This window comes from Hippopotamus amphibius, chromosome 9, assembly GCF_030028045.1.
Source record: "Hippopotamus amphibius kiboko isolate mHipAmp2 chromosome 9, mHipAmp2.hap2, whole genome shotgun sequence".
Classification (NCBI taxonomy): Eukaryota; Metazoa; Chordata; class Mammalia; order Artiodactyla; family Hippopotamidae; genus Hippopotamus; species Hippopotamus amphibius.
Window position 1 is genome coordinate 45378367 of NC_080194.1, and position 27652 is coordinate 45406018.

At 36.3% G+C, this 27652-nt stretch overlaps 1 protein-coding gene across 1 annotated transcript in view; it reads left to right on the forward strand.

Annotated features, from left to right (window-relative positions):
* CWF19L2 (CWF19 like cell cycle control factor 2) overlaps positions 1-27652 on the forward strand; it is a 146564-nt gene that overhangs the window by 32626 nt on the left and 86286 nt on the right. The window contains exons 6-8 of the mRNA XM_057748615.1: positions 7478-7571; positions 20757-20866; positions 25429-26087. Coding sequence (XP_057604598.1) covers positions 7478-7571; positions 20757-20866; positions 25429-26087 — 863 coding nt within the window. The remainder of the gene's footprint in view (positions 1-7477; positions 7572-20756; positions 20867-25428; positions 26088-27652) is intronic.

Below are 27652 nucleotides of genomic sequence, written 5' to 3' on the forward strand. Positions count from 1 at the left end.
CCCCCATATTCTGACTCCCCTGAGGGAACTAGGCAGATGCCTCAATTACCCTCGGCTCCCCTGGAATCAGACCAGGAGATAACGTCCAATCAGGGAAAAAATAATAAGTCACCTGTTAAGACCTCTCTCAAGTCTGAACCTCCTAAAATGATGCCTCTTCAAGAAGTGGCTAATGGAGAGTTTGGACCCACAAAAATTCAAAAACCCTTATCAGGAAGTACAAAGGGTGAGAGAGGACTTGGGAGACTATTTAGAAGACCCTGATAAATATTTAAAGACTTTTATGACTCTTAGTCACTTGTATGATTTGACTTGAAAAGATGTGATGATGTTACTAAGTCAGACTCTGACCCAGGACTCTCTAGACCAAGTTTTATCCAAAGCTCGAAAGTGTGGAGATAAATGGTATAAATCAAATGCTGGGGGAAATCTGAGGAAAAAAATAAAGCACTTCCCCTTGGAGTGCAGGCTGTTCCCCCGACTGAGCCTGATTGGGATTTTGATACTGAAAGGGGTAAATGGTATAAAAATCATTTTGTCACATGTATTCTTGTGGGACTGCGAAAGACAAGAGCCATGCCCCTGAATTACTCTAAATTGGCAGATATTGAACAAGGAGAGAGAGAGTCTCCCAGCAGATTTTTAGAAAGGCTGATAGAAGCTCTACAAAAATTTACTGATTCAGATCCTGAAAGCCTTGAAGGCAAAATTATTTTGAAGGATAAATTCCTCACTCAGTCGGCAGCAGGTAGTCAAAAGAAATTACAGAAACATGATTTTAGACCAGACTAGACTTTAGACAGACTGTTACAGTTGGCACAAACAGTTTATTATGGTCGAGATGCTGAGGAGGAAAAACGTAAATAAAGGAGAACTAAAGAGAAAGCTGAAGCCTTGGTGATGGCAGTCCAGGCTGTAATGAGACATCCTGGAGCCCAGGAGGTTCCTCAAATTGGGGCTTCCCTAGCAAGGGACTGACCTGCTTTCTGTGTGGAAAGGAGGGGCACTTCAGATGAGAGTGTCCCCGGGCTATAAAGCCGCCCCCGGCTCCTTGTCCTATTTGCAAGGGACCACACTGGAGAAGGAAATGCCCCCAGAGGAGAAGGTCTCAGGGATCAGATCTCCCAGAAACCCAAGACTGACGGGGCCCGGGGGTCCCCACACAGGCCCCTGTCATGATAACATGTGAGGAACCCCAGGTACAAATAACAGTGGGTGGCCAATCTGTCAACTTTTTATTAGATACCTGGGTGACTTTCTCCATTCTTGCTGAGACCCCTGGTTCACTTACCTCTCGTTCTTCCACTGTAAGGGGGCTGTCTGGTCAAACAAGACGCTATTTCTTTAGTCAGACTTTAAGCTGTAATTGGGACTCTGTTCTTTTTTCTCATGCCTTTCTGATAGTTTCTGAGACTCCATCTCCCCTATTAAGACGAGACATATTAATGAAAGTTCATGCATCGGTGCATATAAATATCGAGGCCTCTGCTCCTCGATGTTTTCCTCTGATAGAAACACAAGTAGATCCTGAAGTATGGGCTTTCGGAGGAAAAATTAAAAAGGCTAGATATACAAAACCTGTGGTAATCAAACTCAAAGATTCTAGTTTTTTTCCCCATCGAAAACAATATCTTCTGAGACCAGAAGTTAAAGAGGGATTAAAGCCAATCATAGAAAAGCAAAAATGACAGGGACTACTAATACCCTATAACAGTCATTGTAATACTCCAGTCTTGAGAATTAAGAAACCCAATGGTCAGTGGTGGTTAGTACAGGACTTGAAAATTATTAATGAGGCTGTAATTCCTTTGCATCCTGTAGTTCCTAACCCTTATACCTTGCTCTCCGACACACCAGAATATGCCTCCTGGTTTACTGTCTTAGATTTAAAAGCTGCTTTCTTTTGTATTCCGCTGGAGGCAGAAAGTCAATTCCTGTTTGCCTTTGAGGACCCTACCCAACTCACTTAGACAGTGCTGCCCCAAGGCTTTTGAGATAGCCCTCATTTATTTAGACAGGCTCTGTCCCAAGATTTACAAAGAATCTGAGACCCCAGAGCAGTTTTTTTACAATATATGGATGACATTATGGTTTGTACAGATACCGAGGATTACTGCTCAAATATCACTGAACGCTTATTAAATTTCTTGGCAGATTGTGGCTATCAGGTTTCAAAAACCAAAGCTCAACTATGTAAATCTTCTGTTAAATATTTGGGTCTTATAATTTCTCAAGGCTCAGGGGCTTCAGGGCTGGAAAGAATAGAACCTGTTCTCGAACATCCTTTACCTGCCACTTTAAGACAGTTAAGAAGATTTTTGGGTCTCACAGGCTATTGTAGGAGCTAGATTCCTGGGTACGGGGAATTAGCTAAACCTTTATATCAGCTCTTGACTGACACCCAGGAGGCTAACACAGATCAGATACTATAGACATCCAAAGCCCAAAATGCCTTCAAGGTTCTTCAACAGGCCTTGATACAGGCACCAGTTCTTAGTCTCCTTACAGGACAGAAATTCAATCTGTATATTACTAAAAGAGAAGAAATAGCTTTTGGGGTCATGACCCAACCTAAGAGACCCCAACAACAACCAGTGGCTTATTTAAGTAAAACTTTAGATGTGGTGGCTCAGGGGTGGCCTTACTGTCTGGGAATAGTGGCCGCTATTTCTTTGCTTGTACCTGAAGCTCTCACATTTACTAATGGCTGAAACCTGACAGTTCTTAACTTCTCATGATGTATCTGGGCTTCTTAACTCTAAAAACAACCTTTGGATGTCTGATAATCGTCTCCTTAGATATCAGTCTTTGTTATTAGAAGGACCAGTAACCCAGTTTAAAGTATACATTGTTATAAACCCTGCCACCTTTTTTGCCAGAGGAAAAGACAGATATCCTAACTCATGACTGTGTTCAGGTTTTGTCACTTAATTATGCTGCGAGAGCAGACTTAAAAGATTCTCCTGTAAATAATCCTGATGATCCTTTATATACAGATGACAATTCTTTTGTACAAGAGAGTAATAAAAGTAAAGTAACAGGTTTTTTGATCAATTTTATCAGGTTTGGGATCAGTATATATGGATCACTCCAGAAAAGGGCTGCCTAATTCAGCCTGCACTTGTGTGCTGAGAACAAAACAAACAGTATGTTGGCTATAATGACTTCCTGGTGTCCCTTGATAACTTAAAACCCATGGGATATCTAGCCCCAGACCAGTGTACTTTTATTTTTAATGTAACTTATGACCCTAATGCCACTACAGTGTGGCCTAGAACTAATTAAAAGTTTAATCCTGGTTAGAGATGGGTGGCCCCTAATGGAACCCACAGGGTGTGCAAAACAAACTTATGGCCTTGGTTGCCTCCGGGATAGATGGGCCGGTACAGCTTGGGCTTAGCTTTTGCCCAAGACAGATTTCTAACTGAGCTATCTAAAACACCTGCTAATCTACCTCACTTACAAACTTGGTGGACTCGTTCTGTCTTTCATTGATACGATTACCTGGCTGCTATATTTGTGCCATCTTTAGGTGCTACTGACATAATGGTTAGAGAAAAAGCCTTGACAAATTTTACTCAGCAAGCTTTAAATGACAGTATAAAGGCTATAAAGACCCCTAACACAGAACAGATTCAAGTACAGAAAGCGATGCTACAAAATCAAATGGCATCAGGCATAACAGCAGCTCAAGGGGAAACCTGTGCTGTCATTTCTACTGAATGTTGTACTTATATTCCAGATGAGAGCTCCAATGTAACCCATTATACTAACCATGAGTCAAATGATAAAGTCTTTTTTTAAAATTAATTAATTAATTTTATTGGCCGTGTTGGGTCGTTTTTGCTGTGCGCGGGCTTTCTTTAGTTGTGGTGAGTGGGGGCTACTCTTCATTTTGGTGCATGGGCTCCTCATTGCCGTGGCTTCTCTTATTGTGGAGCATGGGCTCCAGGCACGTGAGCCTCAGTAGTTGCAGCACATGGGCTCAATAGTTGTGGCTCACAGGCTCTAAAGCACAGGCTCAATAGTTGTGGTGCATGGGCTTAGTTGCTCCGCGGCATGTGGGATCCTCCTGGAGCAGGGATCGAACCTGTGTCCCCTGCATTGGCAGGCAGGCTTCCAACCACTGTGCCACCTAAGAAGCTGGATAAAGTCTTTAAGTTCATCTGAAGTCTCTCTTTGAGATAACTTTAGGTCCTAGATTACTAGATCATCATGGGAAAAGATGTTATTAACTGTTACTATATGTATCATTTTGTTCTTATTGTTTGTTTCTTGTCTTTTTAATTGTATAAACAGATTGATTTCCAGATGGCTACAAGCCTTCAGCTTACAGATGGTTGTGGGACATTCTTCCGTTTATCCCCCGGGCTATGCTGGATTTCACTTAGGCCCTTTGGATCTGGGGTCCCCCGGAAGGGATGATGGAAATAATGCTGCTTTCCCTTAAATGACGACGCCCCTTCTCAGCAGGAAGTGGTTAGAGGAACACGGCACCCCTTTTCCCTGCAACATTAATTTCCATCTCAAAGAGGGGGGGATTATGGGAGTTCCAGGGGCTGACTTGGCTGGGGAAGGGGTAGAAGAACTGGAAAAACGTGACTTAACCTCACTCGTTCTTTAAGACTGATTCTTATGACTCTCCCTTGTGATCTCAATTAGCAACTAGGGTGGTGGTTACCTGGGACGTCACAGATCACTGAGTAATGAAAGTCTTTATTCTGATAATTATCAATGATTGTAAATTCCTAAAAAAACAGTAAACTTTAGGCAAAGGTTGATGCTATAAAACCTACTCATGTAAGACCCCTTCTTGCATCTCTCCACCCCCTTCTGGTGTCTGTGCCAGAAGCTGTTTGTATTCTCTACCTAATAAACTGCTACTTTACTACTCTGACCTGAGCGATGGCTTGTTATTGGTCCTGAGGAAAAATTCTTTTCCTTCAGAGATCACGAATTCACTCCCTAGATGGATTCTATGGCAACAATGCCTGGTAGTGGAATTGCTGGGTCATATGGTAATTCTGTTTTTGGTTTTGTAAGGAACCTCCATACTGTTCTCCATAGTGGCTGTATCAATTTACTTTCCCACCAACAGTGCAAGAGGGTTCCCTTTTATCCACACCCTCTCCAGCATTTACTGTTTGTAGATTTTCTGATGGTGCCCCTTCTAACCTGTGTGAGGTGATACCTCATTGTAGTTTTGATTTGCATTTCTCTAATAATTAGTGATGTTGAGCAGCTTTCCATGTGCCCCTTGGCCATCCATATGTCTTCTTTGGAGAAATGTCTATTTAGGTCTTCTGCCCATTTTTTGATTGGGTTTTGTTTTTCTTTTGATATTGAACTGCATGAACTGTTTCTATATATTGGAGATTAATCCTTTGCTGCTTCATTTGCAAATATTTTCTCCCATTTTGAGAGTTGTCTTTTTCTCTTGTTTGTAGTTTCCTTTGCTGTGCAAAAGCTTTTGTGTCATTAAGTCCTATTTGTTTTTTTGTTTTGTTTTGTTTTTATTTCCATTACTCTGGTACAAGAGTGTAATGCAATTACTTTTTTAAGAAATGAATAAAAAGAAAAAAAAATAAACATGTCATGCCACTCCCTTCTGGCTTGCAGAGTTTCTGTGAGAAATCATCTGTTAACATTATGGGGAGTTCTCTTGTATGTTATTTGTCATTTTTCCCTTGTTGCTTTTAATAATTTTTCTTTTGTCTTTAATTTTTGTCAGTGTGATAACTATGTGTCTCGGCATGTTTCTTCCTGGGTTTATCCTGCTTGAAAGTCTCTGAGCTTCCTGGACTTGGGTGGCTATTTCCTTTTCCATGTTAGGGAATTTTTTGACTATGATCTCTTCAGATATTTTCTTGGGTCCGTTCTCTCTCTCTTCTCCTTCTGGGACCTCTGTAATGCGAATGTTGGTGCATTTAATGTTGTCCCAGAGGTCTCTTAGGCTGTCTTCATTTCTTTTCATTCCTTTTTCTTTATTCTGTTCTGCAGCAGTGAATTCCACCATGCTGTCTTCCAGGTCACAAATCTGTTCTTCTGCCTCATTTATTCTACCATGCATTCCTTCTAGTGTGTTTTCCATTGCATGGTTGCGCCCCTCCTACCCTCTCATTGTGGCTTCTCCTTTGTCTTTGGATGTGGGGTAGCTTTTTTTGGTGATTTCCAGTGTCTTCCTGTCTGATTGTTTAGCAGTTAATTGCAATTCCAGTGCTCTTGCAGGAAGGAGTGTCCTAACTTAAATTTTGTTCTTTGAAGATCCTGTACTTTTTTGTCAGCTCATGAATACATTTTAAATGCTTTTCAAAATTTTTTTTATCCAGCATGTTTGGTTTCAAAGGTTGGTTCATATTACTGGAAACTAACATTTAACTCTTTCCATCCTTCTAATTATCATTATTATTTCTGATAATTGCCATTATTAGTTCTAAGAAGCGTTTTCTGATCCCCTAAGTCAAATTGAATACCCCTAGTATATGTTTCTGTAGCAGCCTTTTACTTTCATAGCACTCATCTATATTCCTCGTCTTTCTCCTTTCTCAAGGCCGTAATTTCTTTGATGGCAAGGATTATGCCTGGCTTATTAATTATAGCCCAAGTGCCTGGCATAGTGTTTGGAACACAGTAGACACTTGCATTGTGACTAGGCTGTCTTCTCTTTCTGGATTACTGCCACAGTCTTTTTACTGGTTTCCTCCCTCTAATGTTGCTCTTCTCCATTCTTTTTCTCCACTTTGAAACCAGTTTTTCTCTTTGTGTACTACAAAGCTGATCATGTTTATGACTCACCATTGCCCCAGCATAAAGCTCCAAATAGCAGTTTAAAGTGGCTCCTGTGGCCTAGTTCCTGATTATTCTGCAACATAATCTCTTATTGCTACTCATTCATGCTTCTGAAGTTTTAGCCAGTCTGAATTACTTTGTTCCCTAAAAGTGCAGTGCCTCTGTTTCCTCTTGGGTTTTACGAACACATTTTTATTCCTACACTTGGAACATCTTAATGCTGTCTTTTCCCACACAAGAAATTGGCTAATAATTCTTGTTCATCTTTAGGTCTAATACTACTTATCTTACTTCCTCTAGGAAGTCTTTGATTTGTCAGCATGAGAGAAGTTTGAATTGTGTATGGCTTTACACTCTGTACTTCTGTCTTCAAAGCCCTTGTCAGTTACTTGTACATTGTCTGTATTCCTCACTATTATATAAGGTAGCCAGGGCTGAGTTAGGCATATTGACTGTTACATCATCTGCATCTAGCACAGTTCTGATACATGGTAGGCATTCAATAAAAGCATTGAATGAATGTTAATTTAGACATTATTTCCTGCAAGTTGGAAAAAGCGTGTTTTAAGTGTTTAAAATATTTCCCTAAGATTACAATTGTTAACTGAGTCTCAGATTTTTAATTTATTAATATATTTTATGGTGGGGCCATTTTAAAATTATTACTTTTGGAAATGTTTTTTTCTAGTTCAGACTGCTGGAAAGAGAATTGAATCCATACTGGAAGGATGGTGGGACAGGTCTTCCACCAGAAGAGTATAGTGTGTCATCAGTTACCAAAGGTATCTTTATGTTTTGATTGTAGCCACACAGGCATTTCTTATAACTTGGTATTCCTAAGGAAATGACCTGAGTGTGCTAGTAGATTGGCAAGATGTATTATGAATTCCAAAAATGAATAATTAAATCAGATTTTGAGATGTGTTAAATCTAAATTTTATCACTAGTTATTTAAATATTTCTACTTGATGCTGTAATTTTGATCAAGTCCGCAAATATCTGTATCTGTTTATATATTTGCAAAACAGTGATGTATATTGATTCTCTGATGTGAAATTTGTGTGGTTTTATATTATGAGCATCTATGGATTATTGCTAAAGGTTCAGTTTACATATAGGAAAGCAATGATAAAACATGTGCAGTCTTTTAAGGCCTTATTTAAATTATTAGTACTTGGGAAGATTATTTATATAGTCTTATAAAATGATAGCAATTGATTAAATATTTTTGTCCTTAATAGTGTTTTTATATTTGAGTTTATATTTTGAATGGATTGATGAAAAGTATGGTTCTGTACGGATATAATAATGCTTTGGTTTGTTTCCATTCTATAACAGTGTAAAAAGTATTAAAGCTGTGAAGTTTCATGAAGATGATGTATCAATATTAGAGATGTGTTTTCATATCTTCAGAAATTCTTATTTTGCCAGCATTTATAAATTTGTATTGATGTTAGGATAGTGCTGTTACTTTCCGGCAGGTGGAGACAAAATACCTGTCACATATTCATACCTTCCACTATAATTTAAAAAAATACTATATGCCAATTAAGTGTTACATTGACAACCCAATGAAAAGTTTAATTAATTACAATTAACCCATTATACACATAGTAGTATTATGTCATCCTCTCTTCTTTTTCATGATTTCTGAGCAGAATGTTTTCCTGCTTTTTATGCATAGTTTATTTTTATTTTGGCCATTTGTCATATTCTTTTGTATTTTATTAGAGATGTCCCTGGAGCCACTTTATAGATCCCTTTATAATTTGTATTTACTAGTTTTACTGAAGTTATTAATAATTATAACATTTTCTTTATTGCCTTTCAGTATAGGCAGAAATGTCTCTGCTGGGCTATATAATAATTTTATTCATACATGGGTCTCTTTGAAGTACTGATTTTTAGAAATGTAAGAGTTTGGGGATTATAAGTTTTCTCAGCGAATCATTTTTATGTAGGGCTGATCCAAGCTTTTACCACCCCTGTTGTCAGAGGATAGTCAATAAGTTCATCTTTGGGAAAGTCTTAGAATTGACAAATCCTGTCTTTGAGTATATGTAATCTGCAGGTTCTTAACTTCACTGATTGGAGAAAACCAAAATTCTATCTTAGGTAGTATATTTCAGCTGACTGAACCAGTAGAATCAAAGACACTAGGAGAAAAATGACCTTATGTAAAGATTTTAGAGAGCCTTTCTCCCTTCCCTTTCGTATCATGCTTTCACCATTTCCTTTTCTCATATTTATTTAGAAGGAGGAAGAATGACAGAAAGTTTTGAATGTCTGTCAGAGGTTCAGATCCCAGAGTTAATTAAGTTTTAAAAAATGATCTGCAGATTTTTCTGCATATGCAGATAGTGTAGAGCTCTTTAGACTAGTGGTAGAGCTGAAACTGTGAGGCACCTAAAAGTGTTATAATAATAATATTAAGGAGGTATGTAGAGGTGCCATAGTGTTTATATTTAAGGACTTAGACTTTGGAGTTTGACTTGTTGGGATTAGAATTTTGGTATTTACACTTGTTAGTTCTATGGTTTGGGGAATGTTTCGTGACCTCTCTGAGCCCACTTTAAACACTGTAGTAGGGAATAATGATAGTACTGGTTTTATATCGTTATGGTGAAGATTTATCACAGTATCTGAAATATAGTAAATACTTAATAATGATGATGTCAAATACTTGTTCTTATGATGAAATGTTTTGGGAAGATTTTATCAACAGATTTTTTGGTAATGATTGAGGTGCCATATACACAATAACTTAATTTGTTACTGCTGATATTTTTTTCCTTAGAGAAAATGAAGTAGAAAAGTAAGCAAATTTTCAGTGTCCATACAAAAGTATATCATATTTTAGTAATGGGTAATTTAGTAATATTTGTACACTTTTTAAGTTTACATGGTACATTTTTGTATCAGCTTATTTTCAATAGCAGCCGTATAAGGTAGCAAAGTAGATGTCCCAATTGTAAAGGAAGCTAATACCTAATTTTCAAGAAATTAAGGCTGAAATTGGTCAAGTTATTTGCCTGTAGCCATGTGAGTAGTACTAGAACTCAGGTCTTCTGATTTTTGTCTAGGGTTAGTTACTCTAGATTTTCATTAGAAGTCTCTGTTACCATGTAGTTAGTAGAAATTCTTGCTTAAAAATTCTATGTATTTTTGTTTATTCTTATAGGTTTTTTTCCCTCTTTATTTTTTGGCTTTCTCTTATAGAATCTTTTGAGAAGAAATTTCAGAGGTGATTTAAATCAACTGCCTTGTTTTACAGACAAGCAAAGTTTAAAGGAGTTAATGACTTGCTTAGGATCTTACAACTATTTAGTAATAACAGCAAGACTAAAATCTGGGTCTGCTGATATTTAGTTTGTTGCTATTTTTATATTATCCTGTCTTCTGAGAAAAATGAGGATGTAGCCCAGATTCCTTAGTTGTATTTTGTCTTTAACTATATAACTTTTAATTATGGACGCATATACTCAGTCTCTTAATTTTTGACTTAAAAAAAACGGACTACAGATACAGGCATATATTAAGTGCTCCATACCAATGAATTTACTGTAATTATTTGATATATCTTTATCTCAGACAGAGGACAGGGACCATGCCTTATTCATGATTTTTTTGTTTGTTTTTTAAATAAAGTTATTTTTTAATAAGTAGATACCCCATTCACCCACGTTTTACCCCCTTATGTTTTGATTTCCTTCTGTGTTTAACAGTTTTTCATATTCATAGTAAATGTTCACAAAATATTTGTTGGATTGAATTTCTTGATAGATGGTACTGCAAATAGGTATTTTTTGTTTGCTTTTTATTATTTATTTATTTATTGTTTGCTTTTTAAATATTCAATTTGGTGAATTCTCTTGGTAAAAATATTTTATTATTGTTATTGTTGGGGCCCAGGGTACATTGCCCCAAAGTGTGCCTCAGTGGCATATTGATTATTTTGAATTAAAGTTATTTAAGAAAGAACTGATTCAAGAGGGACACTTTGACCCTCCTCTGTGTCTTCCTGAAAGCAGGGATTAAATCTCATATGAAAAATAGAGTTCCTGTATCTGAGGGTAGAGCAAAATTCTTATTACCAAAGGTAGGGAATTTGAGGCCAAAAAGTCTATACAAACATACCTTGTTACTTCTTTAATTTACTACCCCCAAGCCCAAACTTAGTTTAGATTCCTCACTAATTAAGCACCGAGAGCGTAAGTTGTGTTTGTGCTGTCAATTTCTTATAAATTTAGTGTTTCTCTTGGTTGCTTTGATTCCTTCTTAGGTCCCATTTCTGTGAAAACTCCATGAGCATGAATTAAAATTTTCACTATGCCCATCAGTTTGTTAGTTTCACAGAATAGTCCTTGGAATGAAAAATTTAATTATATGGCTGGAATATTAAGATGGGTATCATTTACAGTGGGTATCTCTTATCACTGTGTAAATTGCAGATTTAGCCTAACTTTCTTGAGTAGCTGCATTGTTAATTTTGAACTCACAGAAAATATAAATAAGAAAAAAAAGAGCAAGAGCAAAATAAACTTGAACGAAAGTGAATCATTGAGTTAACTAGAAACCTGGATTTGAAGTACAGAGTAGTTTAGACATGTAAAGTAAGACCTGTTATCTTAGAAAAGATTGCTTAATAAAGATAAACCTTTGAGATTTGAGTGAAGCACAGAATTAATTTCAGAATTGAAAAATATGTTTTTTTTTAAAGTAAACTTATAATTTTCATTCAACACATATGGAAAAGTATACAAATTGTTAGCATACAGAGTGATTACAGTTGACCGTTGAATGACATGGGGGTTAGGAGTGCCTGCCCTCTGCACAGTTGAAAATGTGAGTATGACTTACAGTTGGCCCTTTGTATCCCTGGATTCAACCAACCATGGATCCAACCAACTGCAGATTGTGTAGTATTGTAGTATTTAGTATTGAAAAAAATCCGAGTGTAAGTAAACCCACATAGTTCAAACATGTTGTTCAAGGGTTAACTGTATTTTTACTAAATGAAAGCATCTATGCAGTCCAGTGTATAGTTTAAGAAACAGAACATTTTTAGCATCCCAAAAGTTCCCTTTGTGGCTCTTCTAGTCACTGTGCTCTTGCCAGAAGGGTTCTAGCACCAAAAATCTGCTTTTCCTGGAATCATACACTGTGCCCTCTTTTGTTTCCTGCTACTTTTATCCCATTTTCAGATTCATTTGTGTTGTTGGGTATATAGTCATTTATTCTCATTGCTATATAGCAGTTTATTTTAGGAATATATATATCATAATCTGTAATGTATATTCTATTTTATTTTATTATTTTTTATTTTAAAAATAAACATACTCTTTTTTTTAAAATAAATTTATCTATTTATTTATTGGCTGTGTTGGGTCTTCGTTGCTGCACACAGGCTTTCTCTAGTTGCAGCGAGCAGGGGCTACTCTTTGTTGTGATGCAGGGGCTTCTCATTGCTGTGGCCTCTCTTGTGGAGCATGGGCTCTAGGCGCGTGGGCTTCAGTAGTTGCAGCACATGGGCTCAATAGTTGTGGCTCACGGACTTATTTGCTCCGTGGCATGTGGTATCTTCCTGGGGCAGGCCTTGAACCCATGTCCCCTGTATTGGCAGGCGGATTCTTAACCACTGCGCCACCTAGGAAGCCCTGTAATGTATATTCATTTTACTGATGATGGACATTTGGGTTGATTCTAGGCTGGGATTACTACAGATTTTTTGCTATCAAGATACTTGTACATGTCTTTTGGGGGTCTCTATTTTGTTGGTTATAGAGCTGGAGTGATCTAAAGTAGTTCTGTTTTTGGACAAGGAAAGTAAGGAACAGTTTTGACTTATTTATTGGTAAGATTTCCTGTATGCAAATCAAAAGTGCGATGTGTATAGAAGGAAATATGAACAGCCTAATAAAGTTTGTTGGAGGCATTCAGATTTCTGTAGTTGGTAATCAAAACTAGAATAATTTGTTTTATGATTATTATAGTTCTGCATTTATTATTTCTCTTATCTATAGTAATACAGATATTTCTGCATTATTATCTATAATTTCCTTATTTTTTTAAACTTAATATATTAATTAAAAATTTTATTGGGACATAATTGAGTTACGTTGTGTTCGTTTTAGGTGTACAGCAAAGTGAATCTGTTATACATATAACACCACTCTTTTTTAGATTCTTTTCCCATATAGGCCATTACATATTATTGAGTAGAGGAGGTCCTTATTAGTTATCTATCTTATAAATAGTAGTGTGTATGTCAATCCCAATCTTCCAGTTTATCCCTCCCGCCTCTTACCCCCCCAGTAACCATAAGTTTATTTTCTATATCTATAACTCTATTTTTGTTTTATAGATAAGTTCATTTGTAGCTGTTTTTTAGATTTGACACATAAGCGATATCATATGATATTTGTCTTTGACATACGTCACTCACAGTGAGAATCATTAAGTCCATCCATGTGGCTGCAAATAGCATTATTTTGTTCTTTTTTATGGGTGGGTAATATTCCATTGTATATAATGTACCACGTCTTCTTTATCCATTCCTCTGTTGATGCAATTTAGGTTGCTTCCATATCCTGGCTATTGTAAATGGTGCTGCAATGAACATTGGGGTGCGTGCATCCTTTTGAATGCTGGTTTCCTCTGAATATATGCCCAAAATTGAGATTGCTGAATCATATGGTAGCTTTATTTTTAGTTTTGTAAGGAACCTCCATACTGTTCTCCATGGTGGCTGTACCAGTTTGCATTCCTACCAGCAGTGTAGGAGGGTTCCCTTTTCTCCACAGCATCTCCAGCAACAGCTTATCTGACCAGTGTGAGGTGATACCTTATTGTAGCTTTGATATGCATTTCTCTCATAATTTGTGATGTTGAGCATCTTTTTATGTGCTTTTTAACCATCTGTATGTCTTCTTTAGAGAAATGTCTACTTAGATATTCCACCTACTTTTTGTTTGATTGGTTTGTTTTTTTGATGTTGAGCGACACGAGCTGTTTGTATATTTTGGAGGTTAATCACTTGTTGGTTGCTTCATTTGCAAATATTTTCTCCCATTCTGAGGGTTGTCTTTTCATCTTGTTAATAGTTTCCTTTGCTGTGCAAAAACTTTTAAGTTTAATTAATTAATTAGGTCCCATTTGTTTATTTTTGTTTTCATTTTCGTTATAGGAGGTGGATCAAAAAGGATCTTGCTGAGATTTATGTCAGAGCATGTTCTCCCTATGTTTTCCTCTAACAGTTTTATAGTATTTGGCCTTAGATTTAGGTTGTTAATCCATTTTGAGTTTGTGTGTGTGTGTGTGTGTTTGTGTGTATGGTGTTAGGGTGTCTTCTAATTTCATTCTTTTATGTGTAGATATATAATTTTTCCAGCACCACTTATTGAAGAGACTCTTTTCTTCATTGTATATTCTTGCCTACTTTGTCATAGATTAGGTGACCATTAGTGCATGGGATTATTTCTTGACTTTTTGTCCTGTTCCATTGATCTATAATTCTGTTTGTGTGCCACTGCCATACTGTCTTGATTAATGTAGCTTCATATCAGTAGTATAATGTGAAGTAAGGAAGCCTGTTTCCTTCACCTCTGTTCTTCTTTCTCAAGATTGCTTTGGCTATTTGGGGTCATTTGTATTTACATGCAAATTGTACACTTTTTAAATTCTAATTCTGTGAAAAATCCATTGGTAGTTTGACAGGGATTGCATTGAATCTGTAGATTGCTTTGAGTAGTATAGTCATTTTCACAATACAGATTCTTCCAATCCAAGAATGTGGTATATATCTCTCCATCTGTTTGTGTCATCTTTTATTTATTTCATTAGCATCTTATATTTTTTTGAGTACAAGTCTTTTACCTTCTTAGGCAGGTTTATTCCTAGGTATTTTATTCTTTTTGATGCAGTGGTAAATGGGATTGTTTCCTTATCTCTCTTTATGATCTTTCATTTTTAGTGTATAGCAGTGCAAGAGATTTCTGTATATTAATTTTATATCCTGCAACTTTACCAAATTCATTGATGAGCTCTAATAATTTCCTGTTATCATCTTTCAGATTTTCTGTGTATAATATCATGTCATCTGCAAACAGTGACAGTTTTACTTCTTTTCCAATTTTGATTCCTTTTATTTCTTTTTCTTCTGTGATAGCCATGGCTGGGACTTCCAAAGCTGTATTGAATAGTAGTTGTGAGAGTGTACATCCTTGTTTTGTTCCCGATCTTAGAGGAAATGCTTTTAGCTTTTCACCATTGAGTACAATGTTAACTACAGGTTTGTTGTATATGGCCTTTATTATGTTGAGGTAGGTTCACTCTAAGCCCACTTTCTGGAGAGTGTTTTTTTGTTTTTGTTTTTGTCTTATTAATCATAAATGGGTGTTGAATTTTGTCATAAGCTTTTTCTGCATCTATTGAGATGATGATATGGTTTTTATTCTTAAATTTGTTAATGTGGTGTATCACATTGATTGATTTGTGTATATTGAATCCTTGCATCCCTGGGATAAATCCCCTTGATCAGGGTATATGATCCTTTTAATGTGTTGTTGGATTTGGTTTGCTAGTATTCTCTTGATTTTTTCATTTATGGTCATCTGTGATGTTGGTCTGTAATTTTCTTTTTTTGTGGAATCTTTATCTGGTTTTGGTATGAGGGTGATGGTAGCCTCTTAGAATGAATTTGAGAGTGTTCCTTCCTCTTCAATTTTTTGTGAGAGTTCCAGAGGGTAGGCGTTCTCTCTTCTCTAAATGTTGGATAGAATTTGCCTGTGAAGCCATCTTGTCCTGGACTTTTGTTTGTTGGACGATTTTTAATCAAAGTTTCAGTTTCAGTACTTGTGATTGGTCTGTTCATATTTTCTGTTTCTTCCTGATTCAGTTTGTAAGGTTCCATCTTTCTAAGAATTTGTCCATTTCTTCTGCGTCGTCCATTTTAATGGCATACAGATGCTTTTAGGAATTTCTTATGATCCTGTGTATTTCTCTGATGTCCATTATAACTACTTCCTTTTATTTCTAATTTTATTGATTTGAATCCTCTCCCTTTTTTTCTTGATGAGTCTGGTTAAAGCTTTATGAATTTTATTTATCTTCTCAAAGAACCAGCTTTTAGTTTCATTGACCTTTGCTATTATTTTCTCTGTCTCTATTTAATTTCTGCTCTGACCTTTATAATTTCTTTCCTTCTGCTAACTTTCGGTTTTGTGTGTTCTTCTTTCTCTACTTGCTTTAGGTGTCAGGATAGGGTTTTTTTTGAGATTTTTCTTGTTCTTTGAGGTAAGATTGTATTGCTATAAACTTTCCTCTTAGAACTGTTTTTGCTGCATCCTATATATATTTTGGATTGTCGTGTCTTTGGTGTCATTTGTCTCTAGGTATTTTTTGATTTCCTCTTTGATTTCCTCAGTGATTGATTATTTAGTAACATATTGTTTAGCTTCTGTGTGTTTTTGAATTACAGTTTTTTTTTCCTGTAATTGATTTCTAATCTCATAGCATTGTGGTTGGAAAAGAGGCTTGATATGATTTCAGTTTTCTTAAATTTACCGAGGCTTGATTTGTGACCCAAGATGTGATCTGTCCTGGAGAATGTTCCACGTACACTTTGAGAAGAAAGTGTATTCTGCTGCTTTAGGATGGAATGCCCTATAAATATCAGTTAAGTGTTTCTGGTCTTACATGTCACTTAAGGTTTGTGTTTCCTTATTAATTTTCTTTTTGGATGATCTGTCCATTGGTTTAAGTGGGATGTTGAAGTCCCCCACTATTATTGTCTTACTGTTGATTTCCCATTTAATGGCTGTTAGCATTTGCCTTATGTTGAGGTGCTCCTATGTTGGGTGTGTATGTATTTGCAATCGTTATGTCTTCATCTTGGACTGATTTTTTGATCATTATGTAGTATCTTTCATTGACTCTTGTAACAGTCTTTATTTTAAAGTCTATTTTGTGTGAGGTGAGTATTGCTACTCCAGTTGTCTTTTGATTTCCATTTGCATGGAATATCTTTTTCATCCCCTCACTTTCAGTCTTTATGTGTCCCTAGGTCTCAAGTGGGTCTCTTTTAGATAGCATAAATATGGTTCTTGTTTTTGTATCCATTCAGCCTGTCTGTGGCTTTTGGTTGGAGGACTTAATCCATTTACATTTAAGGTAATTATCAATATGTATGTTCCTATTGCCATTTTCTGTTTAGTTTGTTTTTGTAGGTCTTCTGTTTCCTGCCTACAGAAGTTCCTTTAGCATTTGTTGTAAAACTAGTTTGGTGGTGTTGAATTCTCCTCACTTCTGTTTGTCTGGAAAGCTTTTGATTTCTCCATAGAATCTGAATGGGAGCCTTGTGGGATAGAGTAATCTTGGTTGTAGGTTTTTCCCTTTCATTAGTTTAAATATATCCTGTCACTCCTTTCTGGCTTGCAGAGTTTCTGCTGAAAAATCAGCTCCTATCCTTAGGGGGATTCCCTTGTATGTTATTTGTTACTTTTCCCTTGCTGCTTTTAATATTTTTTCTTTGTATTTAATTTTTGTTAGTTTGAGTAACATGTGTCTCAGCCTGTTTCCCCTTGCGTTTATCCTGTGTGAGACTGTCTGTGCTTCCTGAACTTGTTTCCTTTCTCAGGTTAGGGGAGTTTTCCACAATAATCTCTTCAAATACTTTCTCAAACACTTTCTCTTTCTCTTTTTCTTCTGAGACACCTGTAATTTGAATATTGGTTTCTTTAATGTTGTCCCAGAGATTTCTGAGTGTGTCCTCATTTCTTCTCATTCTTTTTGCTTTATTCTGTTCTGCAGCAATGATTTCCACCATTCTTTCTTCCAGCTCACTTATCGGTTCTTCTGCCTTAGTTGTTCTCCCTTTGATTCCTTCTGGTGTATTTTTCATTTCATTTATTGTATTGTTCATCATTGTTTATTCTTTAATTCTTCTAGGTTTTTGTTAAACATTTCTTGTATCTTCTTGATCTGTGTCTACATTCTGTATCCAAGATCTTGCATCATCTTTACTGTCATTACTCTGAATTCTTTTTCAGGTAGATTGCCTATTTTCTCTTCATTTATTTAGTTTTGTAGAGTTTTGCCTTGCTCCTTTGTCTGCAGCATATTCGTCTGTCTGATCATTTTGTCTAACTTAATGTTTTTGTCATCTCCTTTCCACAGGCTGCAGTGTTGTTCCTCTTGCTGCTTCTAGTGTCTGCCCCCAGTGGGTGATATTGGTCTAGGGACTTGTGTAGGCTTCCTGATGGGCGGGCCTGGTGCCTGCGCTCTGGTGGGTGGAGCCGGATAGGTAGGGCTGTGTCAAGGGGTGTGGTTTGGGGTGTCTTTTAGCTTAGGACGACTTTAGGCAGTGTGTCTTCTGAAGGGTGGAGCTGTGTTCCTATCTTGCTGGTTGTTTGACCTGAGATGCCTAGCACTGGAGCTTATAGGCTGGTTGGTCGAGGCAGGTATTGGTGCTAAGATGGGGAGTTCTGGGAGATGTCATACTGATTAATATTCACTGGGGCGGAGAATTGTCTGGTGGGCCAGTGGCCAGGGTCAACCCTCGGCATGGAAACCAAGACCTTGCAACCCATAGGGCGTGGCCAAGAAAAAAAAAAAGAAAAAAAAAACAGACAAAGAAAATCCAAGACAAATAAGAAAAACAAAAGCAAGCAAACAAAACCAAAAAGAAACAAAAAGCACCACGAAAAAAGCAGACAACCAAAGAAACTAGAAAACCCCAAAACCAAAACAAACAATAAAAACAAAATTAACAAAAACAAAAAGAAAAAACAAAGGCAATAAAAAAGCAAAGAAAAAAAATAAACACAAAAATGATGGAAAAACAAAAAAAGGAAAACAAACAAAAACCAAGACAAACAATAAAAACAAAACCAAAGAAAAAGAAAAAAAAACCTCCCAAATCCAAAAAACACACCAAAAACAAAAAAGAAGAAAACAACCAACCAAAAATACCCCAAAATGAAAACAAACAACAGAAACAAAACTAACAGAAACAAAAAACAAAACAAAAAGAACAAAAAAAGCAAAGGAGACAAAAAATAAACACAAAAAAACAACAAAACAAAGCTCAACGAAGAAAGAAAGAAAAAGAAACAACAAAAAGACACATAAAAAACCAAAGAAACACAAAAAGAAACAAGACAACAAAAGCAAAGAAAAAAATAAAAAATATTAAAAATAGACCAATAAAATTACATTTAAAAATTAAGATTAAGTAAAGTAATTAAAAAAACAAAACAAAACAATTCCCTGGGGTCTGTGCTATCAGTGTCTTTGCCCCCATGGTGAGCCACAGCCAATCCCCATCTCCCCAGGAGGCACTCCAAGACCTCTAGGTAGGTCTCTGGACCTGATGTGGGCAGTGCGGTGGCAGCACAGGCTCTGACCTGGCCCAACTCCTGTGTGCACATGTCCCAAAATCCACAGTTGCTAAAGCTAGACTGGTCTCAGTTGTGGGAGCATTTGTCCATTCACATATTCTGCAGGCATTGGATATTGTGAGCATTTAATCAGTGGCTTTTGTAGCTATATGGAGAGATGTCAATTCCTCTTCCTTAGTTGCACAGTCCCTGGGGCTCAGCTTTGGTTTCAGTCCCACCTCTGCGTGTGGGCCACCCTCAGGCATCTGCTGCTCCCAGGTGAGAGGGGGAAAAGGCAGCAATTGCCTGTGGGACACTTGCTCACTTAGGTGGGATGGGCCAGAGGTGGCGACTGATGGGAGCTAACATGCTTGCTGAAACAGGAGGGGGGCAAGGTGGCAACAACTGGGGTGTGCACACTTGCTCTTTTGGGAATCTCTTCCCATGCCAGTGGAGGCAGGGGCTGGTGTGTGGCGAGAGAGGCTGTGATGGCAGCCCTGCCCCTTGTGCTTCACTCAGCAATGGCGCCTTGCTTCTAAGGCAGTCCATGCTTCTTCCAGGAGCATTCCCAGCTGTGGAGCTCCTCACTCTCATTCCTTCAGGCTGTCTCCACGCAGCCAACAGCAGTTCTCTCCCTGGGTCCACTCTCCTGACATCTTGCTTCAGCAGCCAGCCCCCACTCACCTTGGTGGACACCCGTCTCAGGCTGAGGTACAAGTCATGCTCTCTCCTGACTACCACAGGAGACGGCACTTTCTTCCTGAAACGCCTCTATTTCATTGTATTTTACTGCTGGTGAAGAGGCTTCCCTGGGTGTGGTAATCTCTCTTCTCCTTCAGCCCCCTGCCAGGGGTTCCAGTCCCATCCCGTTTCCTCTTTTCCTTTTCTTCACTTTCTCTCCTTTGTCCTGCCCAGTTACACAGGGGTCTTGTCTTGTCCTTTTAGGTGTCCGAGATCCTCTGTTAGTGTTCAGCAGGTGCTTTATGTGAATTATTGCATTTATAGATGTATTCTTGATATACTTGTGGGGAAAAGTGAATCCTAGATCCTCCTGTTCTGCCATCTTGACTACTCTCAGCTCCTTATTTGTTCTTTGTGTTGCATCTGAAATAGCTTTTTCTCCCCATGTATGTATCTTTATTCCTTATTTATTTCGAGAAATGCCCTGCCTACTCTTATCTTTGTCTATAGAAATCCAACTCATTTTTTTCAGCCTGGTTTGTGAAATTTTCCCTAACCTCACATTTGGAAGTAATCCTTCCCTTTTTTCATTTTTATATAACTCTTTATAAGTTTTATAATATTTATCAAATATTGTTTTGTTATAATTATGTCCTTTTACCCTCATTCTCGTAGGTTGCAGGGTTTTTGAGGGTAGTTTTATTTTTTCCATTCTCATAATTGCAAAACTGTACCTTGCATATATAGGCACTTAAAGATATATTGAATTTTAAATGTACTTATGATTTTTATAAAGTTCAAGGAATGATGTGTAATTTTATAGTTAGGAATCATTGTAGTAGCAATAAATATTCTGTCATAACCACATGAAAAGTATAACTGACATTTAATATTGGAATTTAATTTCAGTAGTAGAAGATGGTGGTTTAAGCTGGCTAAGAAAGTCTTACCAGAGAATGAAGGAACAAGCTGAGAAACAAAATAGAAATTTTGAAGACATTGTAGCTGAAAGATATGGGGTAAGTATTGGTATTAAGGAGATACATATTTTCAGAGTTATATGAGAAATGACTTTGTCAGTGTTTTGTGCCAGGAAGCACTTTTGAATTGACCTGATATTAAATTTCAAGTCTGTATGTTGCTGAAGCCATTTTTTGCTTTTCATTTTTATGTAAACCGATGTAGCATATTTAAATATAAAACTCAATGAATAAAAAACTTAAGTATATAAAATTTAAGTATGCTTGTGTTTAATGTAAAAGCAACATTTTCCAGTGAAGAAATTTAAATACTATAAGAGAGTCTTCATAGTATACCTCTGGACATGACCACTGTTGAAAATTTGGTATATTTCAGAGATTTTGGTTTATTTAAGAGTTTTTGTTGTAATCCCAGAGTTTCAGATTGTAACAGTTGTTTTTTTGGTTGTTGTTTAGAGGGTGTGTGTATATACTTTTTATTTTTGCTATGAAAAAGTGATGTTTGCTTATTTTTTTCTTCCAGGTTTATTGAGATATACTTGGTAATATAGCACTACATAAGCTTAAGATGTGCAGCATAATGATTTAACTTGCATACATCATGACACGATTACCATGTGTGTGTGTGTGTGTGTGTGTGTGTGTGTCTGTGTATATAAGACAATGGAATCATACAGTAATATATTTTAGAACCAGCTCCCCCATTCACCATGTGTGAATAATCTTTCTTGTTTCAGTAGCTATTGGTGATTGGTGTCCTATTTTTTTTTTTTTTAATTTCAGAAGAAAGAAGATTTAGAAAGGAGAAGGCAAACAAAAAAAAAGAGAGAAAAATTATCCTTTGTTTTAAGAGAATTTTTGTTAATTTTTTTTTTTTTTAGATTTTTTTTTCTGGTTATTATATACTTTTAAAATAAAGGGTTTTATAAAATAAAGGCTTATAGAATACATCCTGCTTCTTTCACTTACACAAGCAGAAGTAGTTGGATGCCAGCAAATATATACATTTTAATAATCTCTTAATATTTACATATTTATTTATATGGTTTTACCGTTATTTTTTTATTTAATTGTCAGTGGAGGGCCATTTATATGTTTTTATTTTTTCCCCTGTTAAACAGCACTGTGCTGGCCATCTTTTCCAATGCATTTTACATACTTATCTGGCTGTTTTGTTAAATGACTTATTAAAAGTGAAATTGTCAATTTATAGGATATAGGCAGCAATTGTATATTGAATCTTTCTTCCCTTATGTTTTCTGACTCACCTGGTGATAGTCTGCTCATTTTTTAACTCTTGTCATTAAACCTATAGTTTTTTTTTTCAATTGGGTTATCCATTTTTTTTAATTGGGTTATCTGGAAAAATGCAAATGGTGAGTACTTTTGCTTTTTCCTATTCGTTATTACAATAGTTAAACTTTCTTGTATTTTTGAAGTAGAATTTCAGAACTTTACTAAAAATACTTTTCTTTCTGTGTTTAAGTGATAACTTCCTGCATTTAAAATGAAGATTGTCATCTTTAAAAAGTATCCATGCATTCAGAGTTTTTTGAATTTGCTTTTTTGTTAATTTGCTTTTAAATTAGGAGTGGGTGTCTAATTTTTATGAAATAACTTTTTTGGTAACCTTTGAGATACTATGATTTTTTTTCTCTTTTGTTAATGAGGTGAATTGCCTGAATATTTGATCATGGCATTTCCTTTAATGTACTACTGAATTAAATTTGTTAATATTTTGTTTTGAATTTATCTCTTTATTTATACATATAATTGTCTTTAGTCTTCTTTTTATGTTTTTTAGGAGTTATTATAAGTTTATTTTTTGAATTGTAACGTTTTATATAATTTCTTGTTTTTTTAAACTTTTTTCTTTAGATTTTTTTTTTTAATATGGACCATTTTTAAAGTCTTTATTGAATTCGTAACAATATTGCTTCTGCATTATGTTTTGGTTTTTTGGCCACAAGGCATATGGGATCCTAGGTGTCCGACCAGGGATCAAACCCTCCCACCTCTGTACTACTAGAAGGCGAGTCTTAACCACTGGACTGCTGGGGAAGTCCCTTATATAATTTCCGAATTTTTTTTCTTTCTTTCTTTCTTTTTTTTTTTTTTAAATTTTTTGGCTGTGTTGGGTCTTCATTGCTGCTCATGGGCTTTCTCTAGTTGCAGCGAGGGGCTGCTCTCCGCTTTGGTATGTGGGCTTCTCATTGCGGTGGCCTCTCCTGTTGTGGAGCATGGGCTCTAGGTGTGTGGGCTTCAGTAGTTGTGGCATGTGGGCTCAGTAGCTGTGGCTCGTGGGCTCCAGAGAGCAGGCTTAGTAGTTGTGGTGCACGGGCTTAGTTGCTCTGTGGCATATGGGATCTTCGCAGACCAGAGCTTGAACATGTGTCCCCTGCATTGATAGGCAGATTCTTAACCACTACGCCACCAGGGAAACCCATATAATTTCTAAATGAGGAAACTGAGGCAGACAGAGTTTAAATAACCAAGATTATGTAGTTCTTGAGTAAATCTGAACCTAGGCATTGTTTGTAAAGCCCACTTAAAAAATACAAAAGATATAATACAATAAACATTGGATAAATTGTGGTAATTGCTGTTTTTGTTGTTTTTATTATTACTATATTTCATTGAATCTAAGAAGCCACTAATTGTAGATACATCATTAATTTATGTATCACCAAGAAAGAAAAAAGTTGCCTATGAGGCAATGCTTAAATTATGAAAACACCTCCTCCCCGCTGCCATTATTTTCATTCTATTCATGTTATCATTAAACTTAAGAAACATGTTAAACCTGTATTTTTGAAATAATTTGAAAAAGTGAAATATAATGTATTATTTCTGTCTAGACTATAATAACTTTCCATCTCAACTCTCAGATTTTATTGAAAATTTAAAATTTTAATTACAATTTACTATAAATTTAAAAAATATGCATGGTATTCTTGACAGTTGTATTCTTCACAACTACAAGAACAATTATTTAGACTTAACCATTACATTTGCCATTTGGTTTATAGCATACATTCCTTTTTTAAGAGATCTTTGCCTTAATTCGTTTATGGTTTGGCTTAATGATCCTGAGTAATTTTTCCCCCAGAATTAATTAGTGATTTACTTTCTGATTCCTTTTATTTTGGAAAATGACTTTATTTTGTCTATGTCAAGGAAGGATAATTTGACTGAATTGAATTCTATATATAGAATTACTGCCTTATAATTCTTTTTCAAAATTTTATCTTTATTCCATTATCTTCTAGCATTTAGTATTGTAAGTGAAAAGTTGATAACAGTCTAACTTTCTGTCCTTTGTAGGCAATATGTTGTTTACCTAACTCTGTTTCGTTTACATGCTCACACTCCCTCCTTCCCCGATCCAATCCTTGTGAAGGATTTTTTTTCTGAATGAATTTTGAGACTCAGGAGTTCGAATTTTTTATGTATGAATCTTTGTATGCTTCGCTTTCTCCCCTCTCCTAAGGCTGTTGGATGAGCCCTTTGGATTTAGAAAATTACTTGGGGAAAGTTTTTCTCTCCCCCCCTTTTTTTTTTTGTTAATGCTTCTGTTATCTTTGCTTTTTCTTTCTGAAAGTACTAGTGTATGCTAGATTGTGTAGAATTAATTGTCCATGTGTCTTTTCCCTATAACTTACATCTGTTTACCATCTTTTCCTAAGTATAACAAATTCCCAGGCTAGTCTTGAATTCATGAATTTGGATTCAACACTTTCTGTTCTTCTCCTGCATGTTTTTGAAGATAGTTTAATCTATGTCTTTCTTATTCTTGGACTGCTCTTTTTTTTCATGAGAGTCTGTTTGGTTTTAGCATTGTAGTAACATCTTGACTCTCACTGACAGTAGGAATTGTTCTTTTAAAAACTATGTTTTTATTGTTTTTTGAATTATATTTTTAGTGCTGGTCATTTGGTCTAAGTGGCTCCTTTTGAGCTCCCAGAATTTTTCCATTATTTGGCAATTTTTCATTGGTTATTCATATTTTTTTAAGTTCAGTTTATAGTAGTGTGTTTCCTTGCTAGGGCTGCCATGACACAGCTCCACAGTCTGGGTGGATTAAACAACAGAAATTTAGTTTCTTACAGTTCAGGAGAATGGAAGTCCAAGATCAAGATTTTAGAGGCTTTGGTTTCTTCTGAGGCTTCTCTTCTTGATTCATAACTGACTGCCTTCCTGCTCTCTCCTCACATGATCTTTTCTCTGCATGTGTGCATTCCTCATGTCTCTTTGTGTGTCCAAATTTCTTCTTACAAGGACATCAGTCATACTGGATTAGGGCCTAACCAAATGATCTCATTTTGACTTAATCACCTCTTTAAAGATCCTATCTACAAATGTGATCACCTTCTGAGGTACTAGGGGATAGGGGTTCAACATGTAAATTTTGGGGGAACATATTTCAGCCTATGTCAGATGTAATGATTGGTTCTTTTATTCTCCTTTGTTGGGTTTTTCTTTCATTGTGCTGCATGACAGTGTATCATGACACAGTGGCATGTGGGCTATAAGTCATTGAGCCATTTTTAATTTTATTTAAAATTGTTTAATTTTCTTGTTTAATTTTTCTTCTTTTCTAGTCAATGGAAATATTTCAGTTGAAATTAAAAGAAGCTGAAAAAACTGCATTTATGAAAGAAGATTGTAGACGAGAACGGTGGAGGAAACCAACATACTCAGATAAAGCACAAAGTAGTCAAGAAAGTAGAAAATCAGACTTGGTAAAATATAATAAAAGTTCAAGAGATAGATATAATACAACAGATATTGCAAACAATATCAATAGAGATAAGTTTAGTGGTAATGAAAAAGATATTAGATCTGGGTCTTTAGAAACATGTAGAAGAGAATCCAGTTCAAAGCAAAATCAAGAGTTTTCTTATGTAAATTTGAGACCTAAATTCTTAAGACCCTCTGATGATGAAGAACTGTCATTTCATAGCAAGAACAGAAATTTCGAACCGTCTAGTTCATCTTCAGCACTGGTCTCTCAGGATTCTGTGCATTGTGGTTTTCGAAAATCCAAAGAGAGCAGCAAAGAAAGTTTATCATGGTGGAGTCGATCTGATGGGAGAGAAGGAGACAGGAAACATTCAAATCGAAAACCATTAGAAGCCAGTCACAGTGTTGACCATGGACATGGTTCAGAAGACGTGAGAGAAAAATCACAGGATGAAAGCTTGAGAGAGAACTCTCTGCAAAAAGAACATCTACAGGATACAAAGTCTTCATTTACTGGGTATTTTGTCATCTGTTTTCTAAACTGATAAATGAATATTAAGGTCCAGAGGATTCATGGAACTGAACTGTATTTTTAGAGCATCAGTTACTAATTAGATGAGTTAAGACCTTCTGTTTCTTAAATTTGATGGAAGAGATAAGAGATGCACATTTAACAGTTCAGTAGTTTCATTTTATGGATTATATTTCATTTCACAGTGTATTTAACAAAAAGAGCCAGAAGATGAATTCAGTAGCTATATTTCCTCAAAATTTGTTGCTTTTTTACAATCTAAAAAACTAAATAAGTTTAGTAATTCTTTTAAATGGATATGCTACAAGAAATATTTTGGTAGATTTTGTTAGTACTGCCATATTACTTCCAAAGAAAATTGCTACATTTTTAAGTATAATCGTATTTGTAAATATTACATGCCTACTGAAGGTCTAGAAGACTGAAGAAAAATATGCTGCCATAGCCCAAATATGAAGTGAAAAAGATGTGTGAAAGATCCTGCAGAGGGAAGCATGAATTTTGGTGCTTGTGTTGCAGAGAAAGAAATCCACTGTGGTAGTTGCCAGGTTTTTTTTTCCTCCCTCCCTCCCTTCCCTCCCTTCCTCCATTCCTTCCTTCTCTCCCTCCCTCACTTCCTTCCCTCCCTCCCTTTTGTGCCAGGTCTTCATTGTGGCATGCGAGATCTTTAGTTGTGTCATGCGGACTCCTTAGTTGCAGCATACAGACTCTTAGTTGCAGCATACATGTAGGATCTAGTTTCTCGACCAGGGATCGAACTCGGGCCACCTGCCTTGGGAGTGTGGAGTCTTACCCACTGGACCACCAGGGAAGTCCCCTAATGTTAGAGTTTTGAAAGCAAAATATAGATAGGATAGTGGTGTACCTATAATGATTAGGAAAATAAGTAGCACTTATTGGTTTTATTATTCTTGTACCTGTAGCACTTATATATGGGGCTGAGTCAGTCCATCAGGAAGCCCAGGCTGAGTGGGATCAAACCTAGGAAAACTTGATTTAGCTGTAGGACTGGCACTGTTTGAAATAACCATAAATAGAAAATGAGTATCCAAAGGATAATAACCAACTTATACTTGAATGATCATTCAGATATGTTTTAAAATACCACCAAATGAATGGGACACTAAAGGAAGAGGTTTTAGAAAATAGTAGAATTCATTGGTGGCAGTAGTATGTATAAGCATTGTGGTTTGGGGTCATGAGTCTGGTAAATCACTATTGTTAGTGACGCCATCTGAAGCCGTGGATTATAGAACACGGTGCATAGCTTTCAGTAGGAGGGAGGAAGGGAAGCTGGCAAAATCTGGGCTGAATGATGGGAGGCCCAGTCATATGGGCTCTGGTTCAAGTTAGGGCTTTGTTCCCAGGAAATGAAAGGAGAAATCCAGTTGTAGTGACTGGATAAACATGGCAGAGATTAGAGAATATTTAAGGCTGTGTACATATATAATTTTCCAGGCTTAACTCTGGGTAGACTATTTCCAGTCACCTGTTGCTAGTGGGATGATCCTCTTATTTCCTGATATCATTAGGGTTGGCTTAACATTTGG